We start from the raw sequence: 17,097 nt of genomic DNA, 5'->3' as shown, positions 1-17,097 counted from the left end.
TTGATTTGATTTTCAACAACGGATTTGTGGTATGGTGACGAGAGATATCTTGGCTGGCGGTACGCTTACAACAATTGTATACCACAGTTAACATGGGGCAAAATAATACAGACTCCTATCCTCATAAAATTTATTTATTTATTTATTTATTTATTTGACTTAATTTTCAATAACAGATTTATTGTATCTGGCAAGCAATACCCTGGTTGGCGGTACGCTTACAACCCTTGCACGCCAGTCGACGTAGGACAAAATGATCCAGATGCTGACCCACATAAACTTTGTCGAGATGTGGCTGTAAGTTTTTCGCGCGACCTTCAAATACTCTGTCCTAAAAAGCAATGTTCATTCCTTCCCATTTCTAATTTTGTTATTGCGTTTACTTTTTTTTGGTGTGAACTGTCGTTCTTCTCATTTTCTTCTCTTTCTCGTTCTCGTTTTGCTTTTCTTGCCCTGCTTCTGCTTCTGCCATTTGCTTCCGTTTTACTTCCGACACTGCCCCTTTTGCCAATCTTCATAACATTTGTTAAAATCTCAGTTGCTGTAGGTTCCATTCCTGTATTTGTTGTTGTCGTTGCAAGAGTGTACAAAGGATAGGAAAGATCTTATTCCCAAGGTAATCCATCTTAAGTTGTTTTTGGGTCACTTCAGACTTCAGAAATCTCGGACAGCCCAAACCGCCTGATAGGCATTTTTATCCCTCAAGTAAACATCTACCCAACGCGCCTGGGAACATTAACCACGGACAGCTGGATATCATATATAAAAGAAACCTTGAGCGGGGTTACCTTGAGAATGAGGTCTGTATGTGCGATTAACCCTCTTGCTCTTGCTAATATCTCAACATAGCTAGCTTTGCTTGAGAACAAATTGGCCAATGTATTGATGCTTTTGTTCAAGTGATTTTTGTTATTGAAATCCTTTTAATTTTAGCGGTTCTGGGTAAAAGTGCATTAAATTCTTCATTCTATTAGGTGTACGTGTACTTCCCATTGTATAATTAAAAACACAGTGATAGATCTCTAAATCTCAGATTTGCAAATACGCCGAAATTGAAAAACCACGTGAGTACTTTGAGGTTGGTCTGCAAAGAGACATCAGCTGTGAAATAAGCCAAGAGGGACAGATAGAGCTGGTCTACAAAACCAAGTAAAAATATTTCGTTGTTATTTTTATTTCTATTACACAACTTAGCCGTTCATAGTAAATAATCTTAAAGCTAGGGCCCTTCGGCGATAGTAGCCCTACAAAAAGACTGTGATTCGGTCCCTAGCCTGAATTAGTTAGGTTTACATGCATTGTGGCCCGAGTTTCTCTTTTTTGGTTTGGGTCAAGGTCATTTTTTGCCTCTGATTTGTTATTTTTTCCACTCTCTCACCACGTCAGTCTCTCGAAATGGAACTGATGCTGAATATGTTCAATTGACATTCGGAACTTTTCAAAGACACACGCCAAAAAGACCTGGCCTAATATCCAGCCATCTTGACCATAAGTTTGGTAAATATTCCTTATACACTGCTAGGCTTCCCTGAAGATGATCCTACTTCCAGAATCATCCTGCGTTGCCAATGCCCAATGATGTAATGACAGCACGAGGATATCCTAAAAGCGCATCAGTACAGTGTTACCCTAGAAGAGTTATCTGATTACCCTAAATTCTTGTCCGAACAGTCGCCGGAGACAAAATCGCATCGAAAATTGTGACAATAATTAAAATTTTTGTTTGCCACTTTGCCAACTTGAGTGAGCATTTGTAATTTAGCCTAAAATATGTAAACATTTACTTTGCAGTGATCCCAGCATTGACAATCCACATTCCAGAGTCGAGTTCCACTGCGACGAGTCAGCCTCAGACCCAACCTTTCAAACCGAGGATGAAGATAATTATGTTAGTGGCAACTGTTATCTCAACTGTTATTTATCATTTTATGGGTATTGGACTATGAGTTCATATCGAAATAACAAGGATTATTGGTTGTTTGGACCTCAGTAGAGAACCGTATCCACAACATCTTGAAACAAACTTCACGACTACATGTAATAACTGCATAATATTAATGAGCGATCAATGCTATCACTGTTCTCTTTTCTTCGAACAGATATTTTCCATTAAACACTATTGTGCTTGTCGAGACCGTTGTTCACCATGGCCTGAAACCACGTCAGGTTTTTCTCCAGACTCTTTGAAAACGAAGGTTCAGCTGGAAGCGAGTCAAGAAGAACAAGACGGTAAAAATTGCATTTCTAAATGTAACTGCATGAAAATCTTTTAGCGTTATTTAAAGACCACACTTGTTAAAGCAGACGTAACCCTGGTAGAAGAGCTTTCAAAAGTCCAACGAACACAACAATGTGTATACCGTATTTACTCGAATAAGCGTCCCCACGAATAAGCGCCGCCCTCAATTAAGCGCCGCACATGGGGTCGAAAAGTTAATAAGCGCCGCCCTCGAATAAGCGCCGCAGCTTCGGTGCGGCGCTTATTCGAGTATTTCAGCAACAGTCAGGACATTGACATCGAGTGAAGCGTTGTTGAAAACCTGGAGAAAAGTGTTCACGAGGCTGTTATGAAAGCCAAAATTTAGGTTAACTTCAAGCCTGTAAGCCATGAAAAATACTCATGAAGTAAATTAAATTGTACAATCAAAATATTTTGTTTTTTTAGTATGAGCCCTTTAAATAAGCGCCGCCTTCGAATAAGCGCCGCCCTCGAATAAGCGCCGCACCGGAGACACGAAAAATTAAATAAGCGCCGTGGCGCGTATTCGAGTAAATACGGTAATTTGAAGGCTTCGAAATTCGTAATGTAGTTGAAAATCTGACAGGTTTCTTTATCATAGGAATCTCTTGTCCGTAGTCCTTGAATGGTGTATTCCAAAAAAAAGTAACGTCTCGTCGTAAATTTTTAAGAGTTCCCATCCGGTAATACACCTGTCGGTGAATAGTTTCAACTCTGTCACTTTGAGCTCTAAAATTGCATCCAATTTTCGAAATTTTAAGCAATTCTAAAACACCTTCATATTTACTTTTTTCGCATAAAGTGAGGACCCATGAAAAGTTTTGGTGATGGTGGTTTTAGGAGTGCTCAATTATCAATTCCATGTTCCCCTTTTGATTTAAAGGGAGTAATCAATTTTATGTAAATTAGCTCCTTTATCCAGTATATATTATTCATTTGCTTCGTTATAACATAATTAATTTCAATGAAATCACCTAAAACGGTATTTTCCTCAGACAATGGAACAAGAATCGTCCCAGCCGTTGTGGCGGTTGCTGGAGTGATCGTTGCTGTCCTAGTGGTAGTGGTGCTGTGGTGGAGATTCCGAGCCCGCAACAACACTTTGGAGAGACAGCGTATCTTGTTATAGTTTTCTGATTCAGAAGCTCGCTTTAAAAACGAGAGATAGCCTGGGCCGAGGGTGCAAGCACAGCTGTCTATGGGATCTTTTAGAAATATTGCGGGAACGCAGAATTTGATGTTTATTTCAGGGTTAAATATAAGTGAAGGGAAGATAAAACAGATCATTGACTATGGACATAAGAAACAATCGGAAAAGGACTTTCTAAGAGTGTTTTTCTGGTTCCTTATCTTCTCTCGACTTATAATTACACTCAAACTGGATCGTTCTTTTCCACGCAGTTTTCAAAGTCGCAGTGCAATTTTACAATACTGATAATACAGCTCCATTCTCGTCTTTCCATGACCAAAAATGCGCTACACTAAGTAACAGGTTGAGCTCACGTTCCCATTTAGCGATGTGAACTGAACTTGCTGTTTATTTCTCGCGGTCTGTTGACAAACAACCATGGAAAAACTGTTTCTTTCATGTTGTTCACAGAAGTAGTAGTGTTACTTCAGCCATACACGAATAACAAAATCGGAAATTGTCGAGACGCGAACAAAACGTGACAGCCTGATAAAAAAAATGAATGAAATTTGCAAACTCCTCGGACAAACTACCAATCACTATTACGCAAAATTGCACGGGGGAAAAATTGCGCTTTGAATGAAATCACTGCTACTTTAAACATCCCAATTAACGATCACTGACCGTTCCATTCCGCCTTCCTTTTTTTACCTAAAAAAACCCTTAGTGCCAGCACCGATCAACGGTCCATGCCATTACTCTTTTCCGAAGTGAGCTGTATGCGCAAATCCCTATTGATTAATCCAATATACGACCGTGAAATGATGTTGGAATACTTTTTTAGAAATGAAGAATTTAGGCAAAAGCTGAATCTTAATACTCGTCAAAATCATCGAAGACACTGTTTTTAAAAATATAGATTCTTAAGTTAGAATACAGTAAAACCCGTGAGCACCTGTTTCCCTGGTGTATTTTCCAAAGATATGCCTCCTTTACTTAAAAAAAAAAAAAGAAAAAGAAAACAAAAAGAAATTGACTTATTTTCAATAGTACTGAGTAGGAGTGAGAAAGTGACTAAAAAATTAAACGACCGCGGTATCAAAAAGTAATTATACCTCAGGACGATAATAGGTCATACTTCACGTGCTCAAAATTCACCACCAATTCTCGTTTACGAGAAATTTTCTCAAACCTCAGGTACCTTCGTGTTGTTTTCAAGAGGGTATTCTTTTCATCTTTGCTGCGTTGGAAATTTGTTCATGACAAACTTTGTAATTTGTATTTTAAAAGCGAGGCTTGGTGGTGAAATGTGCTTGACTGATGTCATCATGCATGAGGGCTATTGTTTACCTCGACTTTCTTTGAATCTGGTTATTTGCAACAGTTTGCAACAAGATTAAGCTCGCTGTAACAAGTTGAATGACATATAGATACAATTAATGTATGCCAGAGGGAATCAAGAATAATCTCTCGTTTGGTGGTGACTTTGGAATTAACGGTGGGAAATATAAGAAGGGTTCGTGGAAAATTGAATAAGATATTTCCTTCTGAAAAACATGGACTTTATGGAAGTTTGGTTTGAAACAGGTTCTGATTCACTTTCTTTCAAAGTTGGCACAAAAACCAATGTTGTCTTTTCTCAAGGATAAATTTCAAAATGCAAGGTGTAAAGAATGTTTTCACAAAGATCGCTTGAATAATTTAGACTTTGATGTAGCTATAATGAAACCTTCTGAGGGCAGATTTAAAGAACAAAATGATCAAATGGGCTCAGACAAAGCTGTTAATCTAACTGAGTTTTTAATTCACAGTATAAATATAGAAAATTATAATGATTCTAATATTTACAGATCGTTCATTTGCCTAGAAGCAGAAGAAGAATGGTAGGGGTATTAGTATCGCATTCTAACTGGGTAGCTTATAAAACAATCACATTAAGCTGTACTCGCAACATTAGCTAATATGTTTCTACAAGAAATAAAAGAGATGAGTGTTTATTGCATTATTGTCTGAGTACCATAGTCTTTAGGAAAACACCTTATCCCGATACAACGTCACGTAACGTCTTATCACGCCACTTAAGCGACCTAGAGGCAGATCTTACTGTTGTCTGTGGATAGATTTCTCATGTGCCCAGCCTTATTTTTATATACAACTGCCACCGTAATGATTCTATCTAGCGCCCGAGACATTGGCTATATTTTAGACTGTCAGTGGAGGTAACTTAACAAAAGTGTACCAGCCCTCGTAAGCTTATAATTCTTTTCATTGTTAGCAGCTGTCGTTGTTTTGGGGCGAGAAGTATATTTTCTGTTGTTTGTTCTGTTGTCCTCTCACAAAGGGTATCTAGCCATTCATGTGAGACCTTACGAGGGCTGCCACCCGGCCCTAACTTCATGGAGCTGAGACTGCTCGCTAGATAAGAAATGGTTGTTTCAAATTGCAAACCATAACTTGATTTGCTTACATTGAATAGATTGAAATCAACCTTGATAACATTTACATGTGATTACTGATTTGATGTTTTTTAAAAAGTGACTATACTGGAAGGAGTGCGCTTACGCTAATCATCACAGTACATCAATTATGAAACGCAGAAAACTGGCATTAGCAACAGTTCCTCAAACATTTAGGCTATCGATATCACTTTCGTCGCGCGACGCCCCTTCTGCACACCCCGCTGAACTTTCTGGAATTGGGTGTCGTTCTGGTATTGGGTTTTGGTCTGGAATTGGGTTTCGTTCTGGAATCGGGTTCCGTTCTCCCTCGACAGGGCGGTTACCAAGCAGACGACGTCTTTCATCATCAATGAAGTTCCTATTTTGTCTTCTCGCTATGAACCACACGAGTAATGGCACAAGAAGAATGGTTGTTCCTGCACTAACCGCAACTGGAATTACGAATCTCTCAACTGCACAGAGACACAAACAAAATCCATTACTATCTTATTTTTTATAATCGTATATAACGGCGCTCCTTGTAATTTTCGACCCAAAACAGGGTGAAATAGTCTCTAATTTGAAGTATGCAGAAAATCTTTGAACTGTCTGTATTGATCTCTCATAAGAAAAGCAAACACCGTTGTTTTACGATCATTTTAAGAAAATATAAGTTAACCAGAAAACTCTTATCAGCTGTCCATCTTAAAACAATCTGAGTGTACGATCATCGAAGAACCAAATAATATGAAAGTGATCTATAACAATCTCAAAAAAACATTCAGATTACTGTTACATGTTACTTTGAAGAGACAAGTAGTACATTTGTATTTCCCCCTGCAATAGCATAATTTCATCAAAGAAACATAAGCTATCAAGACATAAGCATTTTCTTTTAATTTTCTTGCAGAACACAGCGGTTAGTCGCGAGCGGGCAAGATAACCCCAACTTGTGCGATTGGGCTGCCAATCACTGCTAAGGATTTGATTGATATTGCCTGCTCGCGGAGCCAGCCATACAATAAGAATAATTATTATCATTAAAGCTAGAAAAACAGCTCTTTTAGGAGTATAGCAAATGTATCAATTCCATGATTCTGCTGAATTAATCATGTAATCATATATAAAAGCAAGTTTGGACAACTTTAAGTATTTTGCTGTGCATACAATATTAATCATCAGCAGAGATGAGTCAAATGACGTTTGTTAGTTGAAGCCGTTTTACTGAACTTACAATCATCAGGCGGTTTTGTTGGTGTTAATGTTGGAGTATCTGGATTAATCGGACAACCATTTGCACATGAACACAAATGGGTCAATTGGAATATCTGCAAATGAAAGACAAAAGATATTACAGGGCTATGCCTGAATGCAACCAGGGGCTAAAAGACATAGATGCTTCCGCAGCTGAAAAGCCTCCAAACCAGGAGTCTCGCCTTTCAACTTTTTGGAGTTGTATTATTATATCAAAAAATCACTAGGCGCCGCAAATGCCTCGTAAGAAAACCATACAATGTAATCATGGTGCTCTTACCCAATTATCTTCATCGCTGATTTCAAATACTGCTTCATCTTTTTCCTTCTTCCTTTCATCGCACTTTAACTCAACGGTTGCCGGTTTATATTTAAATTCACTGGAAAATAATTGTAATTATTGCGAGTTGGCAATAAATAATTGTAATAATAATAAATGATTATAATTATTGCAAGGTGATTGAGACCAGTTTCCAGCCTTTTTTCAGCACTTCTACCTTGTGTATCAATAATACAATTCTTGACCATCGTCTCTTGCTTCTCAATAAGTTACTAAAGTTACTACAGCAAAGGTATGAACTGTTAATAAAACCCTAAATTTGTGCTTTAAAAGCTTATGACTCAAAAACAAGTTCAATGACCCCCATTTGTAAAGAGTGATATCCTAGCAAGAGGGAGTAACAGCGGTGACCAGATTTGTGCAGATGAACTGTCGATCGATCAGACGAACGGCCGGGCTCTTGGTTGGGCGTTTTGTTGGTTGGTCGATCATCCATAAACTTTTATAACTTATTCACGAACAAAATTGTGGACAAAATGGCTGCGAAAGCGATAAACTGATCGTTCACGGCTGGAATCAAAGGCCTCCCAGGTTAAAGACCAGTTATTAGATAAAAGGCTGGGTGTATAATTCGATCCAACGATAGGTTTGACAGCTTTTAACCGAAACGTTGCCAAAAATCATGTGCAAGGTTTCACACCCGAAAAGTGTTTTTCTTCCGTGAATTCTGTTTAGATCACAATTAAAGTGCACCTAACCCCAAACTTTTTTTTTCGCTAAAACGAATGTACTTGTTATTTGAAATAGTTCTGCGAAAAAATTTTTGGATTCCGTGAAATCCTCGATTTTCTGTGCCCCGACGAAATCTCGAAAATAGCTCCAAAACACCGCCATTTTGTTTCACGACCGAGTTTGAGGAGAATGGGTCCAGCTGCTCTTGTGACGTCTACCCAGGAAGGTTCGATATCTCACGTCCTCTCATTTCCTTCAGGATTGTGCAATACACATTCGAAAAGTGCGCAGAAACGCCTTCCAGAGGTGCTATCGGCTGTTGCAGTAATATTCCAGATTTAAAGAAAGATATACTGTGCAATTTACTGACGATGATCGGCTAATGGAACAATAAAGACGTAAACGATGGTTGATTTTGTCGAACCGAAGCAAGCGAACTGAATCTGTGAGAACCATTAAAGAATTCTCACTGGAATTTGTTCCGCAGACTTTCGAACGCTATTTTCATAAATTTTCTGCTTAAAGCTAACCAGAAATTTTTAGAAATACTACAGACAACCTATATCTTACAATCCCGCAGTATTTATAACATAACCGGCAAAGTTGTGTGATCCGATCATGATCAAGAAGCGTAAAACTGATATGTAAATAGGTCGCAACTGTACGCCGCTAACCAGCACTTATTTCTCTTTCGATTTAGATAAAAGTAGAAAATTAATCCTTTAGAATTACATCATAACAAAATTGTTAGACTCACAGAGTTTTTCGAAGGTTTGGAAATCAGCAGTGCGACAGAGATTCTGTGCAATAGCGTCGAAAATATGACCGCGGAACATTATCTGCGGACCGCTTAGGGAACACATCCTTTTCGCTTATCCGACGAATTTCACTGCAAACTTTGAGAACAATTTACATTGGTTATTTGGAGTTACGACTTAAAACGTGTGACAATGTGAAATCGGTAATTGTATGAAATGTTTCCTTCCACCTTTTTCTCGCAGCTTCAAAAATACAGGTCCAAACAGTACGATTTTCAATCGATCGAAGCCAATGTTTTGGAGGTCATCAAGTCTCGAAAACTGCAACACGTACGTCGCTCTTATAAACATGAAGCATTCAACAGAAAGTAAAACACAAACTGGATTTAACAGAACAATCATACCTTGACAAAATACATTCTCGCTAAGGACAAATGTAAACGGGCCATAAACACGCGTGGGAATCTTATGTTTAGTTGACGAAATTACCATCCAAAGCAGTCCTTGAGTTCTCTTTCCTGCTTTTCGTTTGCCTGCTCCTCCACTTCGTATCTAGCTTTCCATTCCTAATATACAAGCAGCTCGTCCGCAAAGAAGTCTTCCCCTTCGTCGCTTGAAATATTGTAAATTGCTCTCAAAGCTCTAAGCAGTGAGTTCACAGTTGTCGAACGTGCTCGATCGAAGTTTATTTTGGTGTCTTCCAAATCGAAACTTAACTCTGACTCCAGTGACGAAACAAAATGATTCTGAGACAAAGCTTGGACGTTTTAGTCCCAAAATACATCGGAACGATTAGTTTTGTTTTCCATTTTCTCCAGCAAATACAGAGAGCTGACTGAGGCGCCATTGTGTTTGGTTCCTGGGTAGACGTCATCAGGAACCGCCGCCCCAGACTCCCTAAAACGCGGTCGTGAAACACTTCAAGCGCGACTTTGAAAGGGCATAGAAAATCGAGGATTCAACCAAATTCAAAAATTTCTTCGCCCAAATGCTTCAAATAAAGCCTAGATTCGTTTTAGCGAAAAAAAAATTTTGGGGTTAGGTGCACTTTAAGATTACATCATTGTTTTATGGCTGGACGTTTTTATTTTCCAAAACCTATGTAAACGAAAACCATCCGTTAATAGCTTGGGGAGAAAAACGTTCCTTCACCATGATTCGAATCCCCCGACCTTCAAATTACCCCATCTGAAATCTTAACACCTCCCCAACCTGTAAATGATGGATTACCAACAGGAAGTTATCAACTGCTGATTGATTGACGACCTTCACAATAATTCTCGAATCCCTAGGGTAATTCTAAGCGCGAGCAGACCGGGGAGGGATTCCCACATGAAAAGGTCGGGAGTGCTCGTCGAAAAATTTGAATTAACCCCTAAGGATTTAAAGCTAAAATTAAGGGTGCTTTTTTAACGGGACGTGCTACTGATAACGTAACCTTTCGCGTCTCGAAAATGACCAAAACCTGTCCACCCATGATTGGGCATTTGCTTAAAACCATTCTTTGAAGAGTGACTTGAAAACATAATAGTAACGTGGTGGAAGGCGTTATGAGCCACCTTAAAAGGTTTTAGATGGTGCAAACAAAGAATGCATCCCGTTGGGATTTCCACGTGTTGTGTATGTTTGTGTCAATGCATACCCAGCAGTCCTGTACACAAGACTTGGTATGTCGGATTTGGATTCCACACATCTTGCCTTGTGCTGGTTTCCGATAGTGTCATAAGTTTCAGGCAATCCATTCGGAACCCACCAACAGATCTAAAACGAATTGATCCAAATAGGTTACATTCTCTTATACGAGATACCAGAATACCAGAAAGTCGGTCAGTTTTACAATCTTTTAGCAATCGACCTACTTTATCTTGCTCTCTCTTTCGTTGTACCGCGCCATGGGCACCCTTGCGCAAAATTCGTTATAGCACTCTTGATTTGTGAGGTACCCTTAATTGTTTACGCTGTTCGTTTACTGACTTACCGCGACATCCTTTTGACAGCCACCATCCTTAGGTCCTAGCTTGAATGAGCTACAGGGGTTATAGCTGTACGAATGTCCTGGGTATTTTGTACTGTTAACGGTGAAGCTGTTGAACAAATGTAAGTATTAAATTAGCCAGCTTTATAGACTAAAAGCCTTACATTGCTTGCAAAACACCAATAAGACTGAAGCATTATCTGTAAAAATGATAGTTTTACTGCATCCTAAAGGTTACAGAGATACACCGACAAGAAAATGACGCGTATTCTATCCTAGAGTTCGCTTCATAAAGGAAAAAATAACTGCCCAGCAAAAAATCGTTTGAAGGAATACTTACGCCATATAAAGGTTCCTTTTCCAGTTACAAGTGATGTTGGCCCTGATACAAACGAACAAACAAACAAACAAACCAGCATAGGCGTCTAACTAGGCCTTGTCCAATTTTTACTAATCTCAAGGTTTTTTTTTAGGGGTTTGCAGAACACGATTAAAATCACTGTTGCAGATGGGAACATCAAGATTGCAATCCAGGCCATGTGTAAATAAATCGTTTTGTTTTTTTATATGTGGTAAAGTATTGTTGAACTTACTGAACTAAACTTAAACATATTTTCAGCTACTATTTGTACAATACCGAGTTCTATGCAAACCTTGGAGTCCCATCCGTATTTTGCAATGGTGCAAGATTGTAAATTTCGCCACCTTGATTGTGGCAAGCACAATTGTTGGGAGAGGGTTTCCCGGAACAGGACACGTTCCTCGTCACGGAATTGTTCGCTATCGTCGAATAGTTGACATGAGATCCCTCTTCACGGTGTTGGCTGGAGATATGTATCAAGGCGATCCACACAAAGCACCTCAGCCAATCCAAGGACATCCTCTTGGTACTGAAATAGCAGAAAAGCTTCATTTAGAAAGAAGACATCCTCCAATGGCAATGTGATTTCTCTCATTCTCTTTTGTCCCAAAAAATCTATTTTTAATAACTCGGGCTTCCGTAGGAAAGCCCGAGTCTTAAAATGCAAGCGTTTTTGTCGCCAAAAGGGGGGTCACGGTCCCAGGCGTTCCATGCGTAGACCGTGGAAACTGGGGACGAGAAACGCGACATTGCTCGCTCTTCGTGACAGACTGCGGTGTTTTGCGAAGAACGTTTTAGCAAGAATCACGCCTTAAATGTTCATCTCAAATACAAAGATGTCGATCGTTTTCGGAAAGGGTCGGTCCACAAATTATATTGCTTGAAAGCCAGCCAGGCCCAGGTAAGCAAAGTTCACGCTCAAAACGTTCTCGTGAGACAACAACTGAGCTGATCGCGGTATGAGTTCAAGCTACGAAAACACTGACAAAAAACAGGCAGTCAGTTATTATTTAGAACATTGCAGTGAAACAAATCATTTTGCAATAAAACGAGCTAAATACGAAAACGTTTTTGGACCCGTAGCTCATTAAAAACATGCCACTTCTTTCTTGCAACGCGCAAAATATGTCGATCCCTAAAGTTGTAAAGATAAGACTTTAGGTAACTTGAATTAAATATCTTACCTCCAAGTTTAGTTGGCTTTCTAGTAGGCTGCAGGAAAAAAAAATAACGAGTGTTTTTTGAGGCAAATTGTGCGGGGAATTGTGAGGGATTATTGACGAACCAATGTTCTTACCAAGTCTGAAGGAAAAATTGCATTGACGATAGTTTAGCCAGTTATTTTACTAGTAGTTCAAATATATTCAGCAGTCTTAGCAGTCGCCAATTCTTTTAGAAAACTGTGTCTGACTGCTAAAGAAAATCATGTTGCGTAACATGAACTAGACGAATATGAAACCAAAATAAATAGCAAAACAGAATGGCGCATCTTCCCTTATAAATGAGTCCCTTGTTAAAAGTACTCCTGCCTTGATTCAATAAGAATATGTTGCTTGAATATTTCTTCATAAACTGCGTTAAGGGTCGCTAATTCTCGGTAGTTATCCGCAAAAGACATAACTTGAAAGTTTCTGCAAATTAAGTGCAATGCAATTTGCGCCTTGTCCTAGGACTGTTGTTTTCGCGAAGGAGCTTATCTATTCGCCCTCCAAAGGAGATGAGACTCTTGAAAAGGGTTTAAGATCGCAACACGGCAAAGATGTTCAGCTGCACAATTCACTCGGATCGCCACCACCAGTAAACGAACTTCGAACAATTTCTGTTAGCATGTACAGTGTAATCGCCATAAGTTGTAAAAAGAACTGGAAAATTCTTCGCAAGCAAGTTCTCCATAAATGCGTAGACAGCTGTGCTTGATTCTTGAACCAAAGTGGTTTAAACTCACAACTTGCGATTGGATTAGGAGGATACTCAACGAAACAACTTGAATGGTAAATACCTAGCCGGAACTCTTGTGCTAAAATATCCTGATTCTTTAATTTGCTTTTACTTTTACTGCGGCACGAAGCCCGAGACGGTAAACGCTCTTAGAGCGTCTAGTTCAATTTACAACTACACGTCCAGTTACTAATAACAAGAGCATAAATCTTTTGTGTGAAACAGCACGTTTAGTCATTTCTACTGAGAGCTGGATTATCTAAAAAGCAATCTAAGAAAAGAATACACATTTATATGTACGTGCAAAATCTCAGTTGTCAATGTCCATTTGTTGTCATACTTGCAGTATTAACGTTATCGTGGCATTGCCACAATTTTAGGCAGAGAGATCTAGCAATGAAAAACTCAATGAGCACCATTATGTAATAACGGTTACTTTTTGCCTAGATGATGACATACCATAATGTATTGTTTGAAATTCTGAATTTGTATTCTTTTTTTTGTCCTCAAGCAACGACACCACGTTACAATGCGGCTACTACGACGAAGGCCACTTTTGCAAGTTCTTTACAAATTGACCAATGACAATTTTAATAGTTTTAAAATAGCTACTAATCAAAATGGTCACAAATCTATTGCATTTGATCACATGATTAGTTTGTTGGAAAACTATTGTTAACTTCCATGATTTTTATTCGTTAAATTTGTAGACAATTGTGTTGGGCGGCCTTGGTTAGAGTAGTCTCACTGTAATTTCAACGAGGCACACGAGGCCTGGGTTCTTGGAAAAGAAAAACGAACGTTTTCTGAGAAACATGGAGCAAAAGACGGAATGAACAATAACAAATTGTACAAATCATCTTCCGAGTTGGTGGAATTTGACTGGAAGCAACTTTGTCTTCGTATTCCCTACTCTCTTCCTGGCGCGGCCGTCTTTCATTCAAATTAGAAACGACTCATTCACAAGTCAATTATTTTGGCCCGGCGTCACTCATGCAAGGAAGGTGAAAGCGCGTCGAATATTAAAGCGAAGAAGGTTTGTAGGGAAGGGGTATGTAAACAACGGGCAAAGACATCACGAATATTAACAAACTGGAACAAACCAGAGAAAGAAAACTAACACGTAGACAAAGAAACAAATATACTTATGTCCTTAGACTATTTATTTGTCCGCAGCTTTTGGGTTCCCGATTTAAAATTAGCTAGAATTATGAAATTATAAGAAGCCGTGTGACTTTGTAAAGGAGCCTGACAGTGTCAACATCACAGAAATAAATCATTCAGGGCACTGTTAAATTTGGTCATGTTGATTTTTCAGGGACACACGGACACCTTCACGGTCTGAACTCGGAGTCAATATGAGTATAGTCGCCACTTGTTCGAAGGCTGGATAACGCTATCCACTGGATAAATCGCTATCCAGCGGAAAGTGTTAACAAAACAAACCACGCTATCCTAGGCAAAATCAACATACGTTCAATAGTGGGGCAGACGCGTTGCATATATTCAAGACCTAAGTTCTCCTTGGCCTACCCTCCAAATATAGTCAAAGATCATGTATTACGGACTTGTTGACAACACGTCGAGAGGTCCAAAACCAAAAGTTTTCCATTCCGAACCCTTGAATTATCGCATTGAATAACATGACAACTACACGAACAAGCTTATGCATTAAAAAGACTAGTAGAAGCAGCGTCACTGATTTTGATCGAATAGTATTGCGATGGCGAACTGAAGCCCGTAGCGTGATGGCGGAAGCCCGCAGTTAACGTGAGTTAAGGCACAAATTGGTTACATCTCAGTTGTTCGACATAAGGACGAACAGACCTACCTCTCGCGCGATGGCGAAGTTAGACCCAAGTTACGACTGTTGATAGAAAGTTAACCAGTCTTTTCACAGCCGTTTGGTCCTCGAAACGTTTTCGCTTCCACTTTAGAATTGATAGATACTATCTTCTTGGCTATTTCGGGTTCTTTAGAAAAACCATTCATTTTAGGGGAATTACCCGTCAGGAAACAACCAATTGCAACGGTGATTCTATTACGACTCTGAATCTTTCTCGGAGTTTTGTAAACGTCAGATCGAGTAACTGCGCGGCGTTTTTGGCGTGGAAATAATTGGCTAGAAGTTTAAGAACTGGCTTTTTAGCTTTTTGAGTTGTAATTTTACGACGAACTGATTGTTCAATTAAGTCTCTTTTCCCAGTTGTTTCTGAGTTTCAGTTGTTTGGCAGCAGACGAACTTCGACTTACTTTCTATTGTAATTTCGGTCACCTGTCAGTCTTGTGACTAACTCGGTCACAGGACAGTCTTGTGACTAATTGGGTCACAGGATAGTCTTGTGACTAATTCGGTCACAGGATAGTCTTGTGACTAATTCGGTCACAGGATAGTCTTGTGACTAATTCGGTCACAGGACAGTCTTGTGACTAATTCGGTCACACGCCAGTCTTATGACTAATTCAGTCACAGGATCCGGATAGTCCTGTGACTAATTCGGTCACACACCAGTCTTACGACTAATTCGGTCACAGGATAGTCTTGTGACTAATTCGGTCACAGGATAGTCTTGTGACTAATTCGGTCACAGGATAGTCTTGTGACTAATTCGGTCACACGCCAGTCTTATGACTAATTCAGTCACAGGATAGTCTTCTGACTTATTCGGTCACAGGATAGTGTTGTGACTTTTGCTCAATCTTTTTGTTTAATGCCTGTCGAGGTTCAAATGCCACCAGTCCCCTAAATAAACTAGAATCAACAACTTGTAGCTAGTGGCTGGGAGTCATAAGTTTTTTTTCAGAGTGAAAAAATGTTTTCGTGTAGAAGCATTTGGAGAGTCGTCGTACAAATGAAATATTTGTCATACGTACGATCGCGTTTAGAGACAATGGCCGCGGCCGCACTATGAGAGTTAACCAGGTTATTTCTAATTACATGTAATCAGTTAAGGTTAACCAGGTTATCAAAAAATCGTGAGGCGGCCGCTCTTTTCGGCTGTTCGTTGAGCTAAAACTGGGATAACGTTTACCATGGAAATTAATTTAAGAACAATATATTGTTTAACCAAAGTAGGTTAATTTTGAACTACCTTTCTGCATGGTTTAACCCAGGTTAGTGGTCTCTTATCGGTGCCAAGCATCGGCTTTTTTGCGTCAATTATCACGTTGTGTGTGTGAAATGTTGTTCTCCGGGGCAAAAACACGTGCATAAGCTTCTGAATAAGGCATCTGGTATCAACGGTTATAACAACAGCCATTGGCTCATGGAGACAGTTATGTAAAACCTGGTTAACTGTAACGTATCATTGACGCGTTTCTTATGAATACAGTACTATTCAGCTTACTAATATCATTTGCTTCAAACTCTACCGAAATTCGACCAATATTTCCCAATATGGAAGTCAGGCTAGTTCAATAACATATATGTTCCTCATAGCTTCTTTCTCTTTCAGTCAGAAAATCGTTCTTGTTTCAACCACGGGAAAAAGGCTCGTCCACACTACGCCGGAGGAATTTGAAAACGGAGGTCTCATTCTGAAAACGCGCATCAAATGTTTTCCGTTCACACTACGTCGGAGGAATTTATAAAAGCAACAATCACTGGTCATTTTGGATTTGCGTTTGAGGAAACCTCTGTCGGGGAAATCATATGATTATCATGACTACAGCTGCGTTTTTGAAAAGCTCTGTTTATATTTCCCGCCCACGCGAAAACGAAAAGTGGGCGTTTTCAAATTCCTCCAGTTTCAGGAAGAGCGTTTTCGAAGAGCTCCGTTTTCGTGACGGATTAGTGCGGACGAAAGGTCTAATCAGAGAAATAAAGCTCCGTTTTCAAATTCCTCAGGCGTAGTGTGGACTGGGCCTAAGATTCCAGTCTCTTAGATTCCCGAGTGGGTTTACAATTTTGTTCTGGGATAAATGTTGTTATCCTCGGGGATATGTTCAATAAATAGTGTTGGCTGAAGGCTAGCTTGTACATCATTCTTCCGA

General features: G+C 39.4%; 2 protein-coding genes across 5 annotated transcripts in view; one reads left to right on the top strand and one right to left on the bottom strand.

Annotated features, from left to right (window-relative positions):
* Positions 1 to 6,949, top strand: part of LOC110062874 (uncharacterized) — a 9,582-nt gene extending 2,633 nt beyond the window's left edge. The window contains exons 3-7 of one of the 2 annotated variants that reach the window (XM_089282813.1): positions 177 to 297; positions 1,034 to 1,149; positions 1,792 to 1,888; positions 2,100 to 2,229; positions 6,717 to 6,949. In XM_089282813.1, coding sequence (XP_089138939.1) covers positions 177 to 297; positions 1,034 to 1,149; positions 1,792 to 1,888; positions 2,100 to 2,229; positions 6,717 to 6,730 — 478 coding nt within the window. In that variant the 3' untranslated portion in view covers positions 6,731 to 6,949. Of the gene's footprint in view, positions 1 to 176; positions 298 to 1,033; positions 1,150 to 1,791; positions 1,889 to 2,099; positions 2,230 to 3,234; positions 5,371 to 6,716 lie in introns of those variants that run through there. The other variant, XM_089282812.1, reaches the window with a different exon arrangement.
* LOC149117136 (uncharacterized) lies at positions 5,152 to 17,097 on the bottom strand. Of its 3 annotated transcripts, XM_089282801.1 has the most exons (9): positions 14,936 to 17,097; positions 12,351 to 12,378; positions 11,459 to 11,695; positions 11,146 to 11,187; positions 10,809 to 10,914; positions 10,473 to 10,591; positions 7,341 to 7,440; positions 7,041 to 7,134; positions 5,152 to 6,279 (listed from the first exon to the last, which is right to left on the bottom strand). In XM_089282801.1, exons 3-9 carry the CDS (start codon positions 11,683 to 11,685, stop codon positions 5,990 to 5,992), a joined length of 978 nt encoding a protein of 325 aa, XP_089138927.1. In that variant the 5' UTR covers positions 11,686 to 11,695; positions 12,351 to 12,378; positions 14,936 to 17,097; the 3' UTR covers positions 5,152 to 5,989. The 3 variants fall into 3 exon arrangements, with proteins under 3 accessions (XP_089138927.1, XP_089138928.1, XP_089138929.1); XM_089282802.1 differs by lacking the exon at positions 12,351 to 12,378; XM_089282803.1 differs by lacking the exons at positions 11,146 to 11,187; positions 12,351 to 12,378; positions 14,936 to 17,097 and having other exon boundaries at positions 11,459 to 12,335.

This window comes from Orbicella faveolata, unplaced genomic scaffold (genome assembly GCF_042242905.1).
Source record: "Orbicella faveolata isolate gen_17 unplaced genomic scaffold, um_ofav_v1 contig_12, whole genome shotgun sequence".
Taxonomy (NCBI): domain Eukaryota; kingdom Metazoa; phylum Cnidaria; class Anthozoa; order Scleractinia; family Merulinidae; genus Orbicella; species Orbicella faveolata.
Note: the sequence above shows the minus strand (reverse complement) of the source record. Positions and strands in the feature narration are given on the sequence as shown.